Source organism: Gobio gobio, assembly GCF_949357685.1.
Source record: "Gobio gobio genome assembly, chromosome: 17".
In the NCBI taxonomy this organism is placed as follows: domain Eukaryota; kingdom Metazoa; phylum Chordata; class Actinopteri; order Cypriniformes; family Gobionidae; genus Gobio; species Gobio gobio.
In genome coordinates, this window is record NC_137110.1 from 14,144,078 (window position 1) to 14,170,635 (window position 26,558).

Sequence of the window (26,558 nt, forward strand, 5' to 3'; positions counted from 1 at the left end):
TTGAGTGTGTCTATATTTGTACTTAATCCTTATAAGAAGATAATATGAAATCTAAAATATCATATATCCCTTTGAAGAGATGAGCTCACCCTCATGGGTGAACTCCTCAGAGTTTTTACAGCACTTTCCCCTTTTACAGAACCCCTATCTTGTTTCCCATCTCAAGGGCACTAAGTGGTATTGGTAGAAATCTTCTGACCCCTTGTTGAATTGGCATGAAGTGCTTTGAGAACAACAAGAGGTGGGTCAAGATGGAAAGCTGGCAGAGATGACGTTGCCCTCTTTACACCATAAAAATACAAACAACCAAAACTTTATTGTGTTTAAACACTAGATAGCAAACTGTAAATGGTCATTTGTCTTAAATATAGCCGTCTTCTATCTGAGATGAAGAAATCAAATCCTTACAAATGACAAGGAATGTATGATGAGTCAACAATGGTGTCTTTTCAAGAACATCACTGAAAGAATAAAAGGCTCATTCAAAACAAGAAAAGAAAATCACCTGTTTGGTTGTAAAAATCAAAAATGTGCATCTGTGCAATTTCATCTGTGTGCTAATGCATCTCATGTCAAAATGGATAATTTCATGTCTTTTATCAAATGTATGCTTGGAAGGAATTTGCAACAGTATACAAGTGACATTTACAAGCTCACCTCAGCTAAAGAGAGAAGCTCAACAGCGCCAAGAAACACTGTGAAGATTGATTTAACACAATTACACAATTGCAGTGCTATACATTTTGTTACAGAGCATCAGGGTTCTAATGATATAGTTCCATGCGTTTTCACACAAATTGGAATGCTAATGTTTACTAGGCTTCAGTACATGTCTTTGATATGCAAAGCTTCCACACTGTTTTGAAAAATGAAAACAGACCTGCAATACTCTATCCAAAATCCCTTCAGATTTATCATCAGATAAAAATAATATTCCAGAGAGAGATGTGGAATTGAGGGCAGTCCAAGCACCAAATAGAGAGAGACCGTTTTGCTGACTCAACATATTGTGCTCTATAAAACAAGAAGTCGAGTGTGAATCCATTTACTGGGGCTGACTTCAAGTAGGTGAGTCAAACTGAAAACATTGATCAAATTCAAGATAGTCTGCAAAATACTAAAAGTTTAAGAAGTTTATCATCCATTCTGTGTGATAACCTGCTTAGATGTGCATGCTGAATGATTGTCTTTTTTTTCTTTTTAGATTGTTCACATCATTTGACCAACTTTTACTGACTGGAAAGAAGGTAGAATCTATAATTCCACCCCATAAAGCAAAATTCCTTTACATTATTACTTTTTTTGGTTTTGTTGTTGAACCACTAACTATTTCAGTTACCGGCTTAATGCAAGTCTTTAATCTTTGGTCTTTCTGTCCAGTACTGAGCCACCATGGCCGAGTTGGAGTGCTTTGGCCCGGCGGCCATTTACCTCAGGAAGCCAGAGAAGGAGAGAATTGAGGCTCAGAACGCACCGTTTGAAGCAAAGACTGCTTACTTTGTGACTGAACCACAGGAGATGTACCTCAAAGGGGTGCTAACCAGCAAAGAAGGTGGCAAAGCCACTGTCAAAACTCTGTGCGGCAAAGTAAGTTGAGAGTTTTGCAACTAAAAGCGAAATAATAATGTGAATGTAGTTTTGTGTTCTAGTGTTCACATTAAGTTCAGGAGGTTGTCTTTTGAATAAACATCATCTGCCTCAGTGAATTATCATTTGCTATTTTTCTCTTTTTTCCCTCTCCCCCTAAAAGACCCTCACAGTGAAGGAGGATGAAATTCACCCAATGAATCCCCCCAAGTTTGATAAGATCGAGGACATGGCCATGATGACCCACCTCAGTGAACCCACTGTGCTGTACAACCTCAAAGAGCGTTATGCAGCATGGATGATCTACGTAAGAGAGCAGTACTTCAAATTTCAAGCTGTTTTATTTAAACTAAAATGTCGTTGCAACTGAGTTTTACTAACCTCTCTTGCAGACCTACTCTGGGTTGTTCTGTGTCACTGTGAACCCCTACAAGTGGCTCCCAGTGTACGATTCTGTAGTTGTGTCAGGATACAGGGGCAAAAAAAGAATTGAAGCCCCACCTCACATCTTCTCCATCTCTGACAATGCCTATCAGTTCATGCTTACAGGTATGAGCTTGTAGAAGAAAATAATGTAAGATTTTTTTATCCATCTATACTTTGTTGGGTAAAATCAAATGTCTCTCACTCTCTGTAGATCGTGACAATCAGTCGATCTTGATCACGTGAATATTTCTCTAATTTTCCAATTTGAAGGAGTATTTTATCTTGTAATTAAATATAGCATCAAAGAAACTGGATACATTTTATGTTGCATTATTTTATTTTCAGTGGAGAATCTGGTGCAGGAAAGACTGTGAACACCAAACGTGTCATCCAGTACTTTGCGACAATCGCTGTATCTGGACAGAAGAAGGTAGAGCCTGGAAAAATGCAGGTATGTATTGTATTTGTTTGTCAATATGATAATAAGGACGGTGCAAGTAGAACACTTATTTGACTGGTATGTCTGCTACATTCTGTACACATCAGGGGTCGCTAGAGGATCAAATCATTGCAGCCAACCCCTTGCTGGAAGCCTATGGAAATGCCAAGACTGTGAGGAATGACAACTCTTCCCGCTTTGTGAGTACTGAGCCAACTGCATCACTCCACTGTCTGTTTTGGTTCTGTAATGGAAAATTGTTATCTAATGAATCTTATCTCTGGTAAAATCTCCAGGGTAAATTTATCCGAATTCATTTTGCCACCACTGGTAAACTGGCCTCAGCTGATATTGAAACTTGTAAGTCCTTAATTCTTTCACAGTTCAGTTGATTAAAATAAATGAGTCCTTTATTATTTCACAGTTCAGTTGGTTAAAATAAACATTCATTTCATTCTTTTGATAATCATGTTACTGATCCATAGATCTGCTGGAAAAGTCAAGGGTAACTTACCAGTTGTCTGCTGAGAGGAGCTACCACATCTTCTACCAGCTCTGCACTGGCCATAAGCCAGAACTGCTGGGTAAAAAAAACAGGACATCATATTTTTCAATATATGATTTAAATTTAATACAGCTTTTCCAAAGATTGCAAGAACAGACACTGTGATTTTTCTGAGCAGTATAAATTCCTTTTTTTATTAATTCTCTGTCAGAGGCTCTTCTGATCACCACTAACCCATACGACTATCCCATGATCAGTCATGGTCAGATCACAGTCAAGAGCATTGATGATGTGGAAGAGTTCGATGCAACGGATGTAAGTGGAAGTCAAATATTTGAGCACTTAACATTTTATGCATAATCATGTTATATACAAGACACATTTGATTGTTTTTGACTTGCAGTCAGCCATTGATATTCTGGGCTTCACTGCTGAGGAGAAAATGGGCATCTACAAGCTGACAGGAGCTGTGATGCATCATGGGAACATGAAGTTCAAGCAGAAGCAGAGGGAGGAGCAGGCCGAGCCTGACGGAAATGAGGGTGTGATTTCAATCTAAATTCATCTATAGAAACATCCATAGGCTATATTGCCACAATATGGACATATATAAGTCATTTACTTGAAATATTTCTTCCAGTGGCTGATAAAATCGCTTACCTCTTGGGACTGAACTCTGCTGACATGCTGAAAGCTTTGTGTTATCCCAGAGTGAAGGTCGGGAATGAATATGTGACCAAAGGTCAAACTGTTCCTCAGGTATGTGCATCATTAAAAATGTATAATTTATGTATGCTACATCACTCCATTTTTATGAAGATACGTTTTTAGGGATAAAAATGAAATTTTTTCTAAATTAGGTGAATAATTCAGCCATGGCTCTGTGCAAGTCAATCTATGAGAAAATGTTCTTGTGGATGGTTGTCCGAATCAATGAGATGCTGGACACCAGGCAGGCAAGACAGTTCTTCATCGGAGTGCTTGACATTGCTGGGTTTGAAATCTTTGATGTAAGTTAACAAGATAAACAACCAATGAATCTGATGGTTTAGCTTTTGCTTTTTGGATCACATGCTGAATTTATGCTTATTACAGTACAACAGCCTGGAGCAGCTGTGCATTAATTTCACCAATGAGAAACTGCAACAGTTTTTTAACCATCACATGTTTGTGCTGGAACAAGAGGAATACAAGAAAGAAGGTATTGAGTGGGAGTTCATTGACTTCGGTATGGACTTGGCCGCCTGCATTGAGCTTATTGAGAAGGTAACAAATTTCCCCTTCAGGACATATATATCACTTTCTGATTTTCTAACATAACTGCTATACTTTGATCCCTGGTCTTTTCTCAAAGAAATGTGCTCTTTCTTGCAGCCAATGGGCATTTTCTCCATCCTTGAGGAGGAGTGCATGTTCCCCAAAGCAACAGACATGACCTTCAAGAACAAGCTGCATGACCAGCATCTTGGTAAAACCCCATCCTTCCAGAAGCCCAAACCGGCCAAAGGCAAAGCTGAGGCCCACTTCTCCTTGGTGCACTATGCTGGAACTGTGGATTACAACATCACAGGCTGGCTGGATAAGAACAAGGACCCTCTAAATGACTCTGTGGTTCAGCTGTACCAGAAATCTTCATTGAAACTTCTGGCTCATCTGTATGCTGCTCATGCTTCTACTGAAGGTCTGGAAAACATTACTGCATTATCTAAGAGTATTATTATTCTGCTTGTCTTTTCTTTTTTGTTTAAATAAATGTATTATGTATTATAACTTTACTATACAGAGGCAGCAGGCAAAAAGGCTGGCAAGAAGAAGGGTGGTTCCTTTCAGACAGTGTCTGCTATGTTTAGAGTAAGTTTTTATCATGTTAATTATGTGTTTATATGTGTTCTAAAAATGCTTATATTGATTATAGACACTCACCGACCACTTTATTAGTTTCTTGCTAGTACCAGGTTGGACCCCCTTTTGCCTTCAGAACGGCCTTAATTCTTCATAGCACAGATTCAACAAGGTTTTTGCCCATATTAACATGATAGCATCACAGATTTTTCAGCTGCACATCCATGATGAGAATGAATCTCCTAATACCTAATAAAGTGTCTGGTGAGTGTATGTACTTGTCAAGTAGTTCAACATATTTTGCACACAATTCTACAGGAGAACTTGGGAAAGCTGATGACCAATTTGAGGAGCACACATCCTCATTTTGTGCGCTGCCTGATTCCAAATGAATCAAAAACACCTGGTAAGTATTGTTATTTATTCCAATAATAAATAGTGTTTTGTATAACAATATCACCAAGACTCAGAATCTTGTTTAAGAATATTAATGTTTTAAGATTTAAGATTAAATCTACGCCATTGTATAATTTTCCAGGTCTTATGGAGAACTTTCTGGTGATTCACCAGTTGCGCTGTAACGGTGTACTGGAAGGAATCAGAATCTGTAGGAAAGGTTTCCCAAGCAGAATCCTCTATGGTGACTTTAAGCAGAGGTATTTTACATACATACATATGTGGACGTCATGCTTTTTTTTTTTACTATGACACTTGTATTTGTGGTGTAAGGGAACTTCAGATGGAAATTCAACTGAAATGTAATGAAATAACTTCTGTTTCAGATACAAAGTACTGAATGCTAGTGTCATCCCTGAGGGTCATTTCATGGACAATAAGAAGGCTTCAGAGAAGCTTCTTGGCTCTATTGATGTGGATCATACCCAGTACAAGTTTGGACACACCAAGGTACACACTATCAAAGCACCTGACTTATTATGTAAATTACAATATTATATAATAGTGCATAATTGCTTAATTATTTGTGATAGGTGTTTTTCAAAGCTGGTCTGCTGGGAACCCTTGAGGAGCTGCGAGATGAAAAACTTGCTACGCTGGTTACCATGACGCAGGCTCTTTGTCGCGGATTTGTTATGAGGAAACAATTTCTCAAAATGATGGAGAGGAGGTATGGTTATGCTTTAAGAAATGTGCGGTAGGGGGTAAACCTTTATATTCGCACAGAGGATCTGACCATTTCTTCTGATTCTATAATACAGAGAGTCCATCTACAGCATCCAGTACAACATCCGCTCATTCATGAATGTGAAACACTGGCCATGGATGAAACTGTATTTTAAGATCAAGCCTCTGCTGAAGAGTGCAGAGACTGAGAAGGAAATGGCAGCCATGAAAGAGAATTTTGAAAAAATGAAGGGGGATCTAGCAAAGGCACTTGCCAAGAAGAAGGACCTGGAAGAGAAAATGGTTTCTCTGCTGCAGGAGAAAAATGACCTGCAGTTACAAGTGGCATCTGTGAGTTTTTCAGTAGCTTCCTGAAAAGATGATAAACACACAATTAATGCACAAATAACAAATGATGTTCTAATCAACAGGAAACAGAAAACCTTTCTGATGCTGAGGAGAGATGTGAAGGACTCATCAAAAGCAAGATCCAGTTTGAGGCGAAACTAAAAGAGACAGTTGAAAGATTAGAGGATGAGGAAGAAGTCAATGCTGAACTGACAGCCAAGAAGAGAAAACTAGAGGACGAGTGCTCTGAGCTGAAGAAAGACATGGATGATTTAGAGCTTACCTTGGCCAAAGTGGAGAAGGAGAAACATGCCACTGAAAACAAGGTTCACTTTCTCAACTCATATTTCCCATCTAGTATCTGACCTGATGTGATTCTAACAATTTCACTAAATTTCTTTATTAGGTGAAAAATCTTACAGAGGAGATGACCTCACTGGATGAAAGCATTGCAAAGTTAACCAAAGAGAAGAAAGCCCTACAAGAGGCGCATCAGCAAATTTTGGATGATCTGCAGGCAGAAGAGGACAAAGTCAATACTCTGACGAAAGCCAAAGCTAAACTTGAACAACAAGTGGATGATGTAAGTTACAATGTTTACTGCAATATATTGGTTTATTTGTTCAATTTTAGATGTGAATGACTTCAAGGAAAACCAATATTACAATCTTACTTAATAGCTGGAAGGTTCTCTGGAGCAAGAAAGGAAACTCCGTATGGACCTTGAGAGATCCAAGAGAAAGCTTGAGGGCGACCTGAAACTAGCCCAAGAATCCATTATGGATCTGGAAAATGAGAAGCAACAATCAGATGAGAAGATAAAGAAGTAAGACTTTAACTTTTATATTAAATGTTTTGAAAGGAATAACATTTTTGATGGAATGTAAATCATATACATCTGTTACAATTATTTCTCATAGGAAGGACTTTGAGATAAGTCAATTCCTTAGCAAGATTGAGGATGAACAGTCTATTAGTATTCAACATCAAAAGAAGATCAAGGAACTCCAGGTCACTTCTCAATATATAACATTAGGGTTGATGACTGATCACATAATCAGGCTCAAGTAAATCTGATTATCATCATAACCACCATTTATTTCAGGCCCGGATTGAGGAGCTGGAGGAAGAAATCGAGGCAGAGCGTGCCGCTCGTGCTAAGGTTGAGAAGCAGCGATCTGATCTCTCCAGAGAACTTGAGGACATCAGCGAGAGGCTTGAAGAAGCAGGTGGTGCCACTTCTGCCCAGATTGAGATGAACAAGAAACGTGAGGCTGAGTTCCAGAGACTACGCCGTGATCTGGAGGAGTCCACCTTGCAGCATGAAGCAACGGCTGCGGCACTCCGCAAGAAGCAGGCTGACACTGTGGCAGAGCTGGGAGAGCAGATCGACAACCTCCAGCGTGTGAAACAGAAGCTAGAAAAAGAGAAAAGCGAATACAAAATGGAAATTGATGATCTGTCAAGCAACATGGAGGCAGTTGCCAAATCAAAGGCATGACAATTGTTTTTCCTGACTATTTCCTGCATTTTTAATATAAGAGGCATACTCATGGCAATTTTTCCTTTCAGTGTAACTTGGAAAAGATGTGCCGTACTCTTGAAGATCAACTGAGTGAACTTAAGAGCAAAAATGATGAAGCAATCCGTCAACTAAACGATTTAAGTACACAAAGAGCAAGACTAGCAACTGAGAATGGTATGCTAGAATGCAAAGCCACACTTCAAACTCCAAACTAAAGGTTTTTTCTACATTTTCAAGGATTCATGGGATTGTTCTGTCTTTTTAAAAGGTGAATTTGGCCGCCTGCTAGAGGAAAAAGAGGCTCTTGTTACCCAATTGACTCGAGGCAAGCAAGCTTTCACTCAGCAGATTGAAGAGTTTAAGAGACACATTGAGGAAGAAATCAAGGTAATTGTTTACTATTTTGGAAGCATCTATAGCAAGTAGGGGAACATTAGCAAATAATGCTGTGTTTGTTGCTTCTCAGGCAAAGAATGCCCTGGCACATGCTGTGCAGTCAGCACGACATGACTGTGATCTGCTCAGAGAGCAGTACGAGGAAGAACAGGAGGCTAAATCTGAGCTTCAGCGCGGCATGTCAAAGGCCAACTGTGAGGTGGCTCAGTGGAGATCTAAATATGAGACTGATGCCATTCAGCGTACTGAAGAGCTTGAGGAAGCAAAGTAAATTAAATCACCTGTTTAAATGTTCTTACACCAAGAAATTAAATAGTAGCAATGACTAATATTTCATTGTTGCTCTTAGGAAAAAGCTTGCTCAGCGTTTGCAGGATGCTGAGGAGTCCTTTGAGGCTGTGAACTCAAAGTGCGCTTCTCTGGAGAAAACCAAGCAGCGACTGCAGGCTGAAGTTGAAGATCTCATGACTGATGTAGAGAGAGCTAATTCTGTTGCTGCCAATCTTGACAAGAAACAACGGAACTTCGACAAGGTACTGGATGTTTTAATAGTTGCAACTTATTTGTACATGATGTCCTAGCTCACAAATTCAATTGACTTTTTCCAAGGTTCTGGCCGAGTGGAAGCAAAAGTATGAGGAAAGCCAAGCAGAACTGGAAGGAGCTCAGAAAGAGGCCCGTTCACTTAGTACAGAGCTTTTTAAGATGAAGAACTCCTATGAAGAAGCCCTGGATCATCTGGAGACCCTCAAGAGGGAGAACAAGAACCTTCAGCGTAAGATTTTTCACAAATACAAAGTCCAGATGTTAAAGAGACAGATTTGACATGCTTGCCTGTGAATACTCTGTTTTATAAATTGCTTGTAGAGGAAATCTCTGACTTGACTGAACAAATTGGTGAAACTTGTAAGACCATTCATGAGGTGGAGAAAGCCAAGAAAACTGTTGAAACAGAGAAAATAGAAATCCAGACTGCTCTTGAGGAAGCTGAGGTAACTCTTTTGTTTTTGTTTTTAATAACTACCATAACCATTTTAAATATTTGTTAACTACTGCTGTCCTATGGGTCTACAGGGAACCCTGGAACATGAGGAAACTAAGATTATCCGTATCCAGCTTGAGCTAAGCCAAGTGAAAGGGGAGATTGATCGTAAGTTGGCTGAGAAAGATGAGGAGATCGAACAGATCAAAAGGAATAGCCAAAGAGTGCTTGATTCCATACAGAGTACTCTAGACTCTGAGATCAGGAGCAGAAATGAAGCCCTAAGAGTCAAGAAGAAGATGGAAGGAGACCTCAATGAGATGGAGATTCAGCTGAGCCATGCAAATCGCCAGGCTGCTGAAGCTCAGAAACAGCTAAGGAACATCCAGGGACAATTCAAGGTAAAGTCGTAGAGCTCTTTGTCCTTTGTTGTTTAAAAATTGCAGTTGTCCTCAGGTGAAAGCCGAACCTCAAACTCTTCAATCCTTATTCTATTGCTAAAGTTATTCATATTTTATTAGGATGTCCAACTGCACCTTGATGATGCTCTGAGGGTTCAAGAGGACATGAGAGAGCAGGTTGCTATGGTTGAACGCAGGAACAACCTGATGCAGGCTGAAATTGAGGAACTGAGAGTTGCTCTGGAGCAGTCAGAGAGAGGCCGCAAAGTAGCCGAGCAGGAACTGTTGGATTCCAGTGAGCGTGTAGGACTTTTGCACTCCCAGGTTTGTTTTCAAAAGTTTCTGATTTAATTCCTCTGCCTCTTAGACAAAATCACCAATTGGTAAACCACATGTTACTCTTTAATATACAGAACACCAGTCTCATCAACACCAAGAAGAAGCTTGAGGCAGATTTCATTCAAGTCCAAGGTGAAGTGGATGATGCTGTTCAGGAGGCAAGAAATGCAGAGGAGAAGGCTAAGAAAGCTATTACTGATGTGAGTACCTATTTATAAGAAAATACACATTGAGATGTTCTAAATGTCCATATGTACACACAATTACAAACATTTTTATCTAGTCAAACCCAATTAATCACATCCATTGAACACAGAGAAGAGCTGTAGTCACATGTCATGTGTGATTGCAGGCCGCCATGATGGCTGAAGAGCTGAAGAAAGAGCAGGACACGAGTGCTCATCTTGAGAGAATGAAGAAGAACCTGGAGGTTACAGTCAAAGACTTGCAACACCGTTTGGATGAGGCTGAGAGTCTGGCCCTGAAGGGTGGAAAGAAGCAGCTCCAGAAACTGGAAGCTAGGGTACTCTTGTGTGCAATTTGTAAAAAGGTTATGAAATCCTGGAATTTTTGTAATCTACATTTCTGTCTAATTCCCAGGTTCGTGAGCTGGAGAGTGAGGTTGAAGCTGAGCAAAGAAGAGGTGCCGAAGCCATTAAAGGAGTTCGGAAGTATGAGAGAAGAGTTAAGGAATTCACTTACCAGGTAGGTTATTTTACTTGACCTCTGAAAACAAACGTTTTGTCAACAGAGCAGCATTAGCTACAATGCAAAGTCTTTTTTAACAGACTGAAGAGGATAAGAAGAATATAATCAGACTGCAGGATCTGGTGGACAAGCTGCAGATGAAAGTGAAGTCATATAAGAGACAAGCTGAGGAATCTGTAAGTACAGTATTATGTAATCATAATCAAGACATTATTTTGTTTGATGATTTCATAAATTACTGATGCAAGTGTAAATCCACTACAGGAGGAACAGGCCAGCACTCACCTGACCAGATACAGGAAGGTGCAGAATGAGATGGAGGAGGCTCAGGAGAGAGCTGACATTGCGGAGTCCCAGGTTAACAAGCTCCGGGTAAAGAGTCGTGAGCTCGGAAAGGTATTTCTGAAAGTTATTTATCCAGAACTTGTTGATTCCCGAATATAGACAAAAACTTCATATAAACTAAAAAAATCCAGAATATTTGACTCTCACATTATTTTATTCCCCCACAGGGAAAAGAGATTGCAGAGTGAATATCACTCTTCAAGAAGAGACAGCAACGAACAGGAAAATAATATGAGTTTGTACTGTAATATAATATGAGTCGTGCGGTCAATAAAGTTGCCCACCAGACAACAATGGCTATGTTTTTCTTTTATTTAAAATGTTGACTTGCTTTCTCCATTTTACACCTGTTTAGTCCTATATTAATATACAGCTCTAAAAATAATTTAGAGACCTAGAGAGGCAGTTTCTCTGGATTATATATGTATGTTTTGGGTAAAATTAACATTTTTGTTTTATTCAATAAACTACACAACATTGTCTTCCAAATTACAAATAAAAATATTGTCATTTACAGCATTATTTCTCCATAAAATGACAACTTGTCAAAATAATGAAAGAGGCCATGTTTTCAAACCTCATATAATGCTAAGAAATATTCATTTTTAAACAACACAAAACTAATGCTTTAACTTGGGAAGAGTTCAACAATCAATATTTGGTGGAACAACCCTGATTTCCACATTCCAATCACAGCTTTCATGCATCTTGGTATGCTTTCTACCAATTGGTCACATTGCTTATGGGTGATATGCCACTCCTGGCACAAGAAGCTCAGTTTTGTTTGATGACCATCTTCCTCTTAATAGAATCAAAAATATAAAAATGGTGTGTATATCCCAAACCTTAATTGGGTTCAGGGGCAGTTCTAGGATTTTTAATGCAAAAATAAGGCATATCTGTTTACATTAAAAATATATAAACATCCAAAAATATATGTTTACCTTAAAGGCAAAATTGCATAAATTTTATTTGTTTAAAGCAATCCAAAATACTATTTGGCCAAAGAAAAAGATTAATTAAAAATCAGCATATGAATCTCAACAATGGTGCCAATCAAAAGCTTCATGCTGCAATGCATACTGGGTACCAGCATAGAACAAAAATCATCCATGACTCCCAGCATGCATTGCAGCATGAATAAATTGTGCAGCTGAATTATTGTAAATCTCTTTCAATCGTACTATTTGCTGGTATTTTTGATGTTGTTTTTAGTAACCTGTTTTTAGACGATTTTGCAAATCATATGCTGCTGATGACTGTGTGTATCTAAACTATGCAGTAATTTACTTTTTTGTGAATGATGATTTTAAAAATCCTTCTTTACTGATTGCTGGAACTGCTCGATTTTTTGCTGTAGTATCACAGTGGTGGTAATGTAAAATGGAAAAGTATTAATAATATTACACTGGATGAGATCAGTGAATCAGACCCACTAAATGATGATTATGTCCTTATCAAAACATAACCAACAACTTCTGATAATTTTTTTTTTTTTTGCCTTAGCAAATGTGTTGTATAAACACAGCTACAGCAGCCAGAAAAAAATTTAATGTTAGAAAGTCAAGGGCCAATAGCCCAATTAAAGCAAAACACCGATCACCATAATGGTGACATTAAATGAAACTATTGTTTTATATAAAACAACAACATCTAAACCTCTGACAATTATCACTAAGAACGGGCAATGTTGTTTTTGCAGTTGTTTAATTGTCCTCTAAAATGTATGTTGACTTGCACTGACATACCTTTAAACATGTCAGAGCCATTGTTTTGTCTCAAGATGCACACCAGGAATGTTTTTGTTGGCTTAATTCTGGCTTAATCTAAGCTCTGTCTGTGAAACCGAGCCATCGTGTTTGCAGTTTAGTTTTATATTAAGAAACATTCCTTTGTAGTGGACTCATATGAAATTGTAAGTACAGAAGTGTGAAGTTCACACTACTAACACCATATAAATGTTAGTTTTTAAACTTGAATGGTTTGAAGCAATCGGTTTCCCAAATGAGTTAACTTCCATAGTTACTGTAAATAAGGAGAGCTGTAAATTTAACGGCAGAGAGCTGTAAGTTAACAGTACTGGCAACACATCTGATTGTTTGTTATATTATAAATATATTATACCACATACCATCATGTAGCACACTGTTTGTGATCTTAAATTGGTTATATTGAACCTTTTGATTCATTTAAAATCAGCTGTAGACACATTTCTCAAACTGAGAACCATTACAAACTCAACTTCCTTCCCACAAGGGGTTATGAAAATAGTATGCCAATTGGCACGTAGGCTGTCATCTTTTGTGCTGGTAGTGTCTCAGAAATGACATACACTACATTTAAATAATTAGTCAAATACAAAAATATGCATAATTACATACATCTTCATTTCATAACCATTCCATATTTTAGATATTTATATCAGGGCAGCTAAGTTTGATTTTTACTTACAACTATTAAAACATTTTTAGCTCCTGTGCCATAGTTTGAACCAATATATTAGCAAGTGTCCCACACACTGTGATTTGTAAAATGACACAAAAGTGCAAGAACCCCAAACCAAGTCTGTGCGATATCATGCAATTTCATCAAAAATGTTATATTAATGATAATACAATAAAGATTTATACTCATCCGTGGTGGTATTCAACCGCATCCACCAAGAGATTCGTTAGCAGCAGATCTACGCTCAGTGAACGTGTGAATGTGGCATCATATGCACACGTCGAACAATAAACTCATCTTTAACCACGAGAAGCAAAGATGCTGTATTATATTTCAAAGTCCTAAAAAAAGAAGCTGCATCATAACGAACTGAAACTATGATACGACTGTCTCATCCAAGAACCATTATACCAACCCACAATCTTTAATGCTGCACACTTGCAGGCTCTTGACAGATGCTCAAAAACTTGGATTGTGTTTTGTAATGTAATGCAGGGAGTTCAAGACACAATAAATCCCCTGAGCATGCTGCCATTTGGTGGGTTAAGACAGCAGTGGCGGCTATATTTGTATTTTGTCCAAATAAGAATGTAGGGTTATGGGTGGGTGATCAAGTTTCACATTTTTATTCAATGGAGCCCATTATATCTCAAGAGTAACTGCCTCACAATTTTTAAAGCTTTCTGCTTTTTGCCAGTATGAGATCATCTTTCCAGTGGAAAGAATGACCTTAAGGCCCATAAAGCCTACTTTAAATCAAAATATTTAGCCAAACAGAGGATGAGTATCAGACTAAATAGGTCCTTATCCACTGATCTGGATGCATCTCAATAAAGAGTCATTCTGTTTTATGTTTTAAATAGAAAATGCTATCCGTTTGAAGTCAGATGTACATAAATGTACAATGATTTCTACATAATACACAAGTCATGTTATTTTAAATCTTGAAAGTGAATAAAAGTCCATTCTCCCAGCACAGCTATTAGCACACAATGACTCAAGCTGGCCCTATTGACATCAAGGATTTTGTCACCACCTTGGACTTTGTTTCATCCCCAGGAGAGGCCGGGGGAGCCTCAGCTGTTCTTGGCAAAGAAAGGCATGATCTTTTGGCATCCCCACTGGTTTCTTGAAGGGATTGAAGTCTGATTTCTTTGTAACGTTAAATTTGTAAGGCTTCTGCAACCTTATACCAGTGGCATATGATGTCTTCTCCACAACGAGGTGGATGACTTATTATTGCCAGATATTAGCCTACATATATTTTCAGATATTCCTAAGAAGGATATACAAATATCAAGGGTTATGGCCTTGCACATTGTGGTTATTCATTTGCTCTCCTTATTTGTATCTTCTGAATACTTTAAGTTGAAAAGGGACAATTTATTATCATTCCAGGGCCATAATTGCGGATTCTTGGAACTCAGTTATCACTTAATCCATTTTTATACATAACAATGCAAATTATGACCAATAATAACAGGTAATTCATAACGGTTACCAGAAGAATCTCATTTAAAATCTGGAAATGGGCCAAAGATGCTCCCCTCAGTGCTGTAATAGACAATAACAATTCAAAGAGATAAAACCATCTTGGATCTTCTCCTCATTTCAAGAGATAAAAATAATACAGTGATGCTGCTGAAGGGGACAAATGGAAATGGGCAAACAGGACTCATGACCAAAAATGAGATGCTGAAATGTGCTGACAGGACACTTGCTCCCAAGTATAAAAGAGGGCTTTCCCGACCCCTCCCAGGGCTCACAACTACACAGCTAAGGTGAGTGTCTGAATGCTAAGTCACAAAGCAGTTCTGCTTTATCTTTACATTTTAGGCTTTTTGTTACATTTTATAACATTGTGCCCCCATACTAATTTTAAGACTGGACTACTTGTTTTATCTTTTGGGCAAGCTATAGAGTTTAACTGACAACAAATGCTTTGTTTTTATTAACAATACATAGAGGTGGTGAATTACAACATCAAGATCAAGTCCTAAGAGTTAGTGCAAGACAAGGGTAAATATGGCGCTATCTTTTAAAAGAACTCTAACTACTAAACATTGTAACAAATTGACATTTCTTATGTTGCTCGTGAAAATTCATGCATAACTAAAACTTTACATTTATTTATTTTTCTCAACCAACATCACCCAAATATGAAATTATATTACTCTATATTATTCTATACTGTAGAAATCTTGACATTGGGTGACAAGATAATCAACTAAGTACATGAAGTACTGGGTTATTTAGTAAAGGGTGATGTAATACGTGTAAATGTAAAACTTATTTCCTATTGCTAACTTGCATGACAAATAATTGTTTTTGTTTTTTTTCTGTCAGAGTGCCACCATGAGTGGGGAATCAGAAATGGAGTGTTTTGGCCCTGCGGCCGTTTACCTCCGCAAGCCAGAGAAGGAACGACTGGAAGCTCAAAATATGCCATTTGATGCCAAAACTGCCTTTTTTGTGGCTGAACCCAAGGAGATGTACCTCAAAGGGGTCCTCAAGAGTCGGGACGGTGGCAAAGCCACAGTGCAAACTCTGTGTGGCAAAGTGGGTATAAGAGATATTAAGATCAAATTTGCCAAATAAATTTGAAAGGCATCGGCATTATAACATTTCATGTAACATAACACTTCCTCCAGACAATCACAGTGAAGGACGATGAAATTTATCCGATGAATCCCCCCAAGTTTGATAAGATCGAGGACATGGCCATGATGACCCACCTCAATGAACCCACTGTGCTGTACAACCTCAAAGAGCGTTATGCAGCATGGATGATCTACGTAAGTAAACAAAAGCGTATGGTGTTAATCTGTTTCAATCACACTGTAAAGTTTTACATGTAAATCAATGCAATGTCTATATCTAGTGAGTAAAAGAACATTACTCTCTTGCAGACCTACTCCGGGTTGTTCTGTGTCACTGTGAACCCCTACAAGTGGCTCCCAGTGTACGATTCTGTAGTTGTGTCAGGATACAGGGGCAAAAAAAGAATTGAAGCCCCACCTCACATCTTCTCCATCTCTGACAATGCCTATCAGTTCATGCTCACTGGTATGAACAATAATGAATGCGGCTGAAATATATTGGCTAAGATCGTAGTATTTTGAATGTAATATTTCTTTCTACATTTTTGTAGATCGTGAGAATCAGTCTATCCTGATTACGTAAGCATTTTCTTCTGATAAAAATGCAGAAACATACAATATATTTTTTTCATTTATTACTATATATTGCATATTAAATTGTAAAATACTGTACCATATTTTCAGTGGAGAATCTGGTGCAGGAAAGACTGTGAACACCAAACGTGTCATCCAGTACTTTGCGACAATCGCTGTATCTGGACAGAAGAAGGTAGAGCCTGGAAAAATGCAGGTATGTATTGTATTGTATTTGTTTGTCAATATGATAATAAGGATGGCGCAAGTAGAACACTTATTTGACTGGTATGTCTGCTACATTCTGTACACATCAGGGGTCGCTAGAGGATCAAATCATTGCAGCCAACCCCTTGCTGGAAGCCTATGGAAATGCCAAGACTGTGAGGAATGACAACTCTTCCCGCTTTGTGAGTACTGAGCCAACTGCATCGCTCCACTGTGTGTTTTGGTTCTGTAATGGAAAATTTGCATTTATTTATTTATTTTTAATCTCCAGGGTAAATTCATCCGAATTCATTTCGGCTCAACTGGAAAACTGGCCTCAGCTGATATTGAAACTTGTGAGTCTTTCATTCTATTCAATTTCAACTCACTAATATTACAGACATTCATTGTATCCTTTTAACATAATGTTACTGATCCATAGATCTGCTGGAAAAGTCAAGGGTAACTTACCAGTTGTCTGCTGAGAGGAGCTACCACATCTTCTACCAGCTCTGCACTGGCCATAAGCCAGAACTGCTGGGTAAAAAAACTGGACATTATTGCATTAGGATCATATTTTTCAACATATAATTTTAACTTAATACAGTTTTTCCAGAGATTGCAGTATAAAGAAAAATAAATCATAATTTTCTTGCAGAGGCTCTTCTGATCACCACTAACCCATACGACTATCCCATGATCAGTCATGGTGAGATCACAGTGAAGAGCATCAATGATGTGGAAGAGTTCGTTGCAACTGATGTAAGTGGAAGTCAACTAGTCAGTTAATTTACCAATCATATAAAGCCTATTTCTTAATTTAGTTCAGTGGTTCTCAAAGCTGTCCTGGAGTACCACCAGCCCTGCACATTTTATATGTCTCCCTCATCTATCACACCAGATTCAACTCATGAGCTCATTAGTAGAGACTTCAAGACCTAAAATGGGTGCGTCAGATTTAGGGAGACATACAAAATATGCAGGGCTGGTGGTACTCCAGGACAGGTTTAAGAACCACTGATTTAGATGCATCATCTGCAACTTTAACATTAATATATAATATTTCAGACATGCTATGAAAAACATTTGAGGTAGTCTTTTAGGCCCGACTGATAGATTGAAATTATGCATACTAAATGACAAGACACATTTGATTGTTTTTGACTTGCAGACAGCCATTGATATTCTGGGCTTCACTGCTGATGAGAAAATGGGCATCTACAAGCTGACAGGAGCTGTGATGCATCACGGGAACATGAAGTTCAAGCAGAAGCAGAGGGAGGAGCAGGCCGAGCCTGATGGAACTGAGGGTGTGATTTCAATCTAAAAAAAAAACTCCATATATTGACACAATATGGACACATATAAGTAATTTACTTGAAATATTTCTTCCAGTGGCTGATAAAATCGCTTACCTCATGGGACTGAACTCTGCTGACATGCTGAAAGCTTTGTGTTATCCCAGAGTGAAGGTCGGGAATGAATATGTGACCAAAGGTCAAACTGTTCCTCAGGTATGTGCATTTAAAAATGCATAATTTATGTATGCTACATCACTCCATTTTTATGAATATACGGTTTTATGAATAAAAATGAAATGGTATAAAACGGCATTCTTTTTTTTTCTAAATTAGGTGAATAATTCAGCCATGGCTCTGTGCAAGTCAGTCTATGAGAAAATGTTCTTGTGGATGGTTGTCCGAATCAATGAGATGCTGGACACCAGGCAGCCAAGACAGTTCTTCATCGGAGTGCTTGACATTGCTGGGTTTGAAATCTTTGATGTAAGTTAACAAGATAAACAACCAATGAATCTGATGGTTTAGCTTTTGCTTTTTGGATCACATGCTGAATTTATGTTTATTACAGTACAACAGCCTGGAGCAGCTGTGCATTAATTTCACCAATGAGAAACTGCAACAGTTTTTCAACCATCACATGTTTGTGCTGGAACAAGAGGAATACAAGAAAGAAGGTATTGAGTGGGAGTTCATTGACTTCGGTATGGACTTGGCCGCCTGCATTGAGCTTATTGAGAAGGTAACAAATTTCATCTTCAGGACATATATATGGCTTTCTATTTTTCTAACATAACTGCTATACTTTGATCCCTTGTCTTTTCTCAAAGAAATTTGCTCTTTCTTGCAGCCAATGGGGATTTTCTCCATCCTTGAGGAGGAGTGCATGTTCCCCAAAGCAACAGACATGACCTTCAAGAACAAGCTGCATGACCAGCATCTTGGTAAAACCCCATCCTTCCAGAAGCCCAAACCGGCCAAAGGCAAAGCTGAGGCCCACTTCTCCTTGGTGCACTATGCTGGAACTGTGGATTACAACATCACAGGCTGGCTGGATAAGAACAAGGACCCTCTAAATGACTCTGTGGTTCAGCTGTACCAGAAATCTTCAATGAAACTGTTGGCTCATCTGTATGCTGCTCATGCGTCTGCTGAAGGTCTGCAAAACAAATGCACACATTTATAATTGAAACAAATAAACGCTATATTTGAATTCTGTACATGGTATTGTTTACCAGAGTTTACTCTACTATATTGCTTTATCAACAGCTGAATCTGGTGGCAAAAAGGGTGGGAAAAAGAAGGGTGGCTCCTTCCAGACTGTGTCTGCTTTGTTCCGGGTAATGATATGTTTTCATTTTACTCCTTAAATATTTGACTTGCATCAAAGGTATACTGGGTGATAGCTTATTTGTTTATTCTTTAACCAACAGGAGAACTTGGGCAAACTGATGACCAACTTGAGAAGCACTCATCCTCATTTTGTGCGTTGCTTGATTCCAAATGAGTCAAAGACTCCAGGTAAATATTTTTTGCACATCCATGTTAGTAAAGCATGAAATATATTTAAATATGTGACATTATTTTAAAAAAAACATGAGCAACTTCTCTTAAAACATATGTTTTTCACTGTTTTTTTTAGGTCTTATGGAGAACTTTCTGGTGATTCACCAGTTGCGCTGTAACGGTGTACTGGAAGGCATCAGAATTTGCAGAAAGGGTTTCCCAAGCAGAATCCTCTATGGTGACTTTAAGCAGAGGTACTTAATTTACATATACATGTGTTTTAAACAATATATCAAGTATATATCAAAATGGAAATGCAAATAGGAAGATATTACATACAAATGCTTGTGTACACAAGATTGGTGAATGAGACTGGTGTCCTCTTTTAGTACTTCATGTAATGTACCATCCAGGTGCAAATTTCAATTCAACATGATTCTGAGACCGCATTATTGCATTAATTCAAGGTTAAAAAAGTATATTTTGAATGTCTTTCTTTAGATACAAAGTACTGAATGCTAGTGTCATCCCTGAGGGTCAGTTCATTGACAATAAGAAGGCTTCAGAGAAGCTTCTTGGCTCTATTGATGTGGATCATACCCAGTACAAGTTTGGACACACTAAGGTACACACTATCGAAGCACCTGACTTGTTATATAAATATTAGATAATAGTGCATAATTGCTTTATCAATTACTTGTGATAGGTGTTCTTTAAAGCTGGTCTGCTGGGAACCCTTGAGGAGATGCGAGATGAAAAACTTGTTATCCTTGTGACTATGACTCAAGCACTTTGCAGAGGATATGTTATGAGGAAAGAGTTTGTCAAAATGATGGAGAGAAGGTATGTTTTTGAAAAATATGCAGTAGGGGGTAACACTTCATACGCACACAGAGAATCTGACCATTTCTTCTGATTCTATAATACAGAGAGTCCATCTACAGCATCCAGTACAACATCCGCTCATTCATGAATGTGAAACACTGGCCATGGATGAAGCTGTATTTTAAGATCAAGCCTCTGCTGAAGAGTGCAGAGACTGAGAAGGAAATGGCAGCCATGAAAGAGAATTTTGAAAAAATGAAGGGGGATCTAGCAAAGGCTCTTGCCAAGAAGAAGGAGCTGGAGGAGAAAATGGTTTCTCTGCTGCAGGAGAAAAATGACCTGCAGTTACAAGTGGCATCTGTGAGTTTTTCAGCAGCTTCCTGAAAAGACCACAAAAAAGCGATTCATCTTTAGAAGATAATACACAATTTAAAATAAAAATAACAGCAAATTATGTTCTAATCAATAGGAAACAGAAAACCTTTCTGATGCTGAGGAGAGATGTGAAGGACTCATCAAAAGCAAGATCCAGCTTGAGGCGAAACTTAAAGAGACAACTGAAAGATTAGAGGATGAGGAAGAAATCAATGCTGAACTGACAGCCAAGAAGAGAAAACTAGAGGACGAGTGCTCTGAGCTGAAGAAAGACATTGATGATTTAGAGCTTACCTTGGCCAAAGTGGAGAAGGAGAAACATGCCACTGAAAACAAGGTTAATATCTTAAGAAAACATTTTCTGGTAATCTTGATCTTTTACTCAGGTTGCAGTCATTCAAATACATTTGTCTCTTAGGTTAAAAACCTTACTGAAGAAATGACATCTCAAGATGAAGTTATTGTCAAGCTGACTAAGGAGAAAAAAGCCCTCCAAGAGGCACATCAACAGACTCTTGATGATCTCCAGGCAGAGGAGGACAAAGTCAATTCTCTGACGAAAGCCAAAGCAAAGCTTGAGCAGCAAGTCGATGATGTGAGTTTAACAAATTAGTGCAAACTAGTACTTACATGTCTAGATACTGTTACAACAGGAAGCAGAAATCATGAAACATGGAAGTAATATTTTGGGGAAAAAAAGACTAATCTTTCAAATCTGTGAACAGCTGGAAGGTTCTCTAGAGCAGGAGAAGAAACTCCGTATGGACCTTGAGAGAGCCAAGAGAAAGCTTGAGGGCGATTTCAAACTTTCCCAGGAATCCATAATGGATCTGGAGAATGACAAACAACAACTAGAAGAAAAGCTGAAAAAGTGAGGAACAAATAACATTTGTTATCATATCCAATTTACCATTATAATTCAGATCCCTTCACTATCAGAAATAACTATAACTAACTATTTCAAAACAGGAAGGACTTTGAGTCGAGTCAATTTCTGAGCAGGATTGAAGACGAGCAATCTCTTGGTATTCAGCTCCAGAAGAAGATTAAAGAACTTCAGGTCACTCAAAAAAAGTGGCATTTTTTTTTATTCTTATTTCTAGTAATTAAATGTAACTCATCAAAGTTTTGCTACTACAGGCCCGCATTGAGGAGCTGGAGGAAGAAATCGAGGCAGAGCGTGCCGCTCGTGCTAAGGTTGAGAAGCAGCGATCTGATCTCTCCAGAGAACTTGAGGACATCAGCGAGAGGCTTGAAGTAGCAGGTGGTGCCACTTCTGCCCAGATTGAGATGAACAAGAAACGTGAGGCTGAGTTCCAGAAACTACGCCGTGATCTGGAGGAGTCCACCTTGCAGCATGAAGCAACGGCTGCGGCACTCCGCAAGAAGCAGGCTGACACTGTGGCCGAGCTGGGAGAGCAGATCGACAACCTCCAGCGTGTGAAACAAAAGCTAGAAAAAGAAAAAAGTGAGCTTAAAATGGAGATTGATGACTTGTCAAGCAGTATGGAGTCTGTAGCCAAATCAAAGGCAAGTATTAACATATTTATGATGCACTGTACATGAAACACAGCATTGTGTTGTGTAGAAAAAATCCATCAAAAAATCATTTGTGTTTGGCAGACAAACTATGAAAAGATGTGTCGTACACTGGAAGATCAGTTGAGCGAGTATAAGACAAAGCATGACGAACATGTACGCCACATCAACGATCTAGGTGTTCAAAAGGCAAGACTTCAGACTGAAAATGGTAAGTAGTTTTGTTTACAGAAGGGATAATATTACCTATTCAACATTGCAGTTATTGACCATCATTATTAAATCCTTTCTAGGTGAAATGGGACGTCAATTAGAGGAGAAAGAGGCTTTAGTTTCTCAGCTGACTCGAAGCAAACAGGCTTACACTCAGCAGATTGAAGAGCTGAAGAGGCAAATTGAGGAAGAAGTTAAGGTGAGGAATTAGCATTTTCTTAATGAATGAACTTATGTACTGAACCTACTGAATGGAACATTTTTTATTGTTTTAAAGGCCAAAAATGCCCTGGCACATGCTGTCCAATCTTCCCGTCATGACTGTGATCTGCTCAGAGAGCAGTACGAGGAAGAACAGGAGGCTAAATCTGAGCTTCAGCGCAGCATGTCAAAGGCCAACTGTGAGGTGGCTCAGTGGAGAACCAAATATGAGACTGATGCCATTCAGCGTACTGAAGAGCTTGAGGAAGCAAAGTAAATGAAACCCTCTGTTTAAATGTTCTCACTACTGGAAATAAAGTAGTAGAAATGACTAATATTTCATTGTTGCTCCTAGGAAAAAGCTTGCTCAGCGTTTGCAGGATGCTGAAGAGTCCATTGAGGCTGTGAATGCCAAATGTGGCTCTTTGGAAAAGACCAAGCAACGACTGCAGAATGAAGTTGAGGATCTCATGATTGATGTGGAGAGAGCTAATGCTTTGGCTGCCAACCTTGACAAGAAACAAAGGAACTTTGATAAGGTAAAGCAACATCATTTCAATTACATATACTATTTTTGTGATGCACCTCACCATAGGTTTCTAATGTTAAATGTTGATGTCATAAAGGTCCTGGCAGAATGGAAGCAGAAGTATGAGGAGAGTCAGGCAGAGCTGGAAGGATCCCTGAAGGAGGCTCGTTCTCTTAGCACAGAACTTTTTAAAATGAAGAATTCTTATGAGGAGGCTTTGGACCAGCTGGAGACCCTGAAGAGGGAAAACAAGAACCTTCAGCGTATGTGCAATGGTTTACTGCAGAAATGATGTGACAGATGAATTATCAGTGAACTTTTCTTTTGCTTGATAGATCTTCTCCAGAATAGTATGTTTCAATCCTTTGTTAACCATGTGTCCCTTCGTCTATACAGAGGAGATCTCAGATTTAACTGAGCAGCTTGGCGAGACTGGAAAAACTATTCATGAGCTGGAAAAAGGAAAGAAAACTGCTGAAATTGAAAAATCTGAAATCCAGGCTGCTCTTGAAGAAGCTGAGGTAACGCATGGGGCTTGACATTTTTTACATATCCATTATCTCCACTGTTCTAGCAAACAATACCCTACAAAACCATCTTAATTTTCAGGCGACCCTAGAGCATGAAGAATCCAAAATTCTTCGTGTTCAGCTTGAGCTGAACCAAGTGAAAGGGGAAATCGATCGGAAATTGGCTGAGAAGGATGAGGAGATTGAACAGATCAAGCGAAACAGCCAGAGAATCATTGATTCCATGCAGAGCACTCTGGATGCTGAAGTCAGAAGCAGAAATGATGCTCTGAGAATCAAGAAGAAGATGGAAGGAGACCTCAATGAGATGGAGATTCAGCTGAGCCATGCAAATCGCCAGGCTGCTGAAGCTCAGAAACAGCTCAGGAACGTCCAGGGACAACTCAAGGTTTGTTTCATTACAGAAGTGTGGCATTTTTATCTGACTAATTAGATCAGGAGATACTTTATTTCCAGAAGATCTGATTGCCTCTTGTTTGCTCCAGGATGCTCAACTCCACCTTGACGAGGCTTTACGAGTACAAGAGGACATGAAAGAGCAAGTTGCCATGGTAGAGCGCAGGAACAACCTGATGCAGGCTGAGATTGAGGAGCTGAGAGTTGCTCTGGAGCAGACCGAAAGAGGCCGCAAAGTGGCAGAGCAGGAACTGGTGGATGCCAGTGAGCGAGTGACTCTCTTACACTCCCAAGTAAGAAGAATGATTTGTTTTAGGGAATATTTTAAGGGATAACTCCTAAACAACATTATTTTTTAACATTCTCTCTTTTTCTTTAGAATACCAGTCTAATCAACACCAAGAAGAAGCTGGAAGCAGATCTTGTTCAGATTCAAGGTGAGATGGAAGATGTGGTCCAGGAAGCACGAAATGCTGAAGAGAAGGCAAAGAAAGCAATAACTGATGTAAGTAAAAAAATGTCATTGATTTAGCAATGTTTATCATTTGCAGGATAAGGATTATATATATATTGCATATATTTCGCCATTCTATAACCTGCTGTTGACTACTAATTTACATATTCTTATTAACAAAAGTAACCAAGTACAAAATGAATCCAGGCTGCCATGATGGCAGAAGAGCTGAAGAAAGAGCAGGACACGAGTGCTCATCTTGAAAGGATGAAGAAGAATCTGGATGTTACAGTTAAAGACCTGCAGCACCGTCTGGATGAGGCTGAGAGTCTGGCCCTGAAGGGTGGAAAGAAGCAGCTCCAGAAACTGGAGGCCAGAGTATGTGGCTATACATTACACATAGTACATTCACTTACTTTATCACAAGCAGGAAGTCAGGGATAACGTCAGTTATCATCTGTGTTTCAGGTTCGTGAGCTGGAGGGCGAAGTTGAAGCAGAACAGAGACGCAGTGCTGAAGCTGTTAAAGGAGTTCGCAAATATGAAAGAAGAGTGAAGGAACTGACTTATCAGGTACTCCATCAAACAAAAATATGTATACAGGTATGGTAAACGGTCAAATTAAGACACTTTCTTTTTCTCTCTCTCTCTCTCACACAGACTGAAGAAGATAAGAAGAATATTATCAGACTCCAAGACCTCGTGGACAAACTTCAACTGAAAGTCAAGGCCTACAAGAGACAGAGTGAAGATGCTGTGAGTGATTTTAGACTTTGATGAGATACATGCTATTTAATATACAACAAAATATTCTGGATACGATGAACCTAAACAAGTGTTGTTTCATTGACAGGAGGAACAGGCCAACACTCATCTGACCAGATACAGGAAGGTGCAGCATGAGCTGGAGGAGGCTCAGGAGAGAGCTGACATTGCGGAGTCTCAGGTCAACAAGCTGAGAGCCAAAAGCCGAGAATTGGGGAGGGTAAATATCACACTCTTATTGGTTTCATTATTTGTGCACCAGCATTTTGGTATTCACAAACTTTATTATTTGTGTGCATAAGCATTGTATACAAAATCTATCTTTTGTTTACGGGAATATATGTTCTATATGTTTCCAGGGAAAAGAGGCTGAGGAATGACCCCTCTGAGAAAGAGAGCTGGAAGAGAAACAAGAACTCATATAATATGAAATCCTTGTAAAATGCCCACAAGAACCAGTCATTAATAAAAATTCATATAAACTGGTATGTCTTTTGTTTGGAATATTTGGTTACATTTGTGACTGTTGTTTTAAACATCTGATTAAAAACATTCTGTAAGACATTCTGTAAGGCAGTTTTTATGGTTCTACATAATTCCAATAAAATGTGCTTTTGAGGAAAGGCAGATACCTGGGAATCTAAATGTCATAGGACAAATCCCAACTTTATGCTAAATGGAAAGATCTATCGAAAGACATATAGGCCTAGTCCCTCACAGAAAAAAAACATAGTAAGAAAAAAAGTGGTTTGAACCTACTGTTAATAAATAAAACTGCACAGCTACACTTATAGACCTAGCAACTTGCTTAACTTACCTGATAGCCACATTAGCATCCAGCAAATGAATCACACAATCCACAAGCCATATTAACAGAACTCTCAGAAGACCGGTACAAAAAATATTAGGAAAGAAACACAACATCTTAAGAACTCTAAGCGATTTAAGACTATTGTTTTAACCTATTTTATTCAAGCTCTCCACTAAATACGAGATACTGTATTTGACCACCAGGGGTTGCTACGCGCTACAACTCGCTCCAGCTGCAGTGCAACAGCGCCACACGTTTCAGGAGCACACAACCAGACCACAATGTCTCAGGAGAACCATATGGTTTAGAGTCACGCCACTAGTTTA

At 38.8% G+C, this 26,558-nt stretch overlaps 1 protein-coding gene across 3 annotated transcripts; it reads left to right on the plus strand.

Moving 5' to 3' along the window:
• Positions 1-1,031: 1,031 nt before the first annotated feature.
• Positions 1,032-25,983, plus strand: myhb (myosin, heavy chain b). Of its 3 annotated transcripts, none has more exons than XM_079840405.1 (41): positions 1,032-1,068; positions 1,205-1,247; positions 1,381-1,587; positions 1,751-1,894; positions 1,980-2,136; positions 2,225-2,252; positions 2,359-2,464; positions 2,560-2,652; positions 2,749-2,812; positions 2,938-3,036; positions 3,169-3,272; positions 3,361-3,499; positions 3,598-3,716; positions 3,818-3,967; positions 4,053-4,223; positions 4,332-4,638; positions 4,741-4,808; positions 5,118-5,205; positions 5,338-5,455; positions 5,582-5,705; positions 5,789-5,925; positions 6,017-6,272; positions 6,353-6,595; positions 6,676-6,852; positions 6,950-7,095; positions 7,190-7,280; positions 7,375-7,764; positions 7,842-7,968; positions 8,063-8,181; positions 8,261-8,457; positions 8,540-8,723; positions 8,800-8,965; positions 9,058-9,182; positions 9,265-9,573; positions 9,694-9,897; positions 9,987-10,112; positions 10,265-10,435; positions 10,513-10,617; positions 10,701-10,796; positions 10,885-11,016; positions 11,133-11,774. In XM_079840405.1, the coding sequence occupies exons 3-41, from the start codon at positions 1,393-1,395 to the stop codon at positions 11,151-11,153; spliced, it is 5,796 nt and encodes a 1,931-aa protein (XP_079696531.1). In that variant the 5' UTR covers positions 1,032-1,068; positions 1,205-1,247; positions 1,381-1,392; the 3' UTR covers positions 11,154-11,774. The 3 variants fall into 3 exon arrangements, with proteins under 3 accessions (XP_079696531.1, XP_079696529.1, XP_079696530.1); XM_079840403.1 differs by lacking the exons at positions 1,032-1,068; positions 1,205-1,247; positions 1,381-1,587; ... (36 more) ...; positions 10,885-11,016; positions 11,133-11,774 and adding exons at positions 15,168-15,191; positions 15,376-15,429; positions 15,757-15,969; ... (36 more) ...; positions 25,510-25,641; positions 25,781-25,983; XM_079840404.1 differs by lacking the exons at positions 1,032-1,068; positions 1,205-1,247; positions 1,381-1,587; ... (36 more) ...; positions 10,885-11,016; positions 11,133-11,774 and adding exons at positions 15,174-15,191; positions 15,757-15,969; positions 16,062-16,205; ... (35 more) ...; positions 25,510-25,641; positions 25,781-25,983.
• Positions 25,984-26,558: the final 575 nt, after the last annotated feature.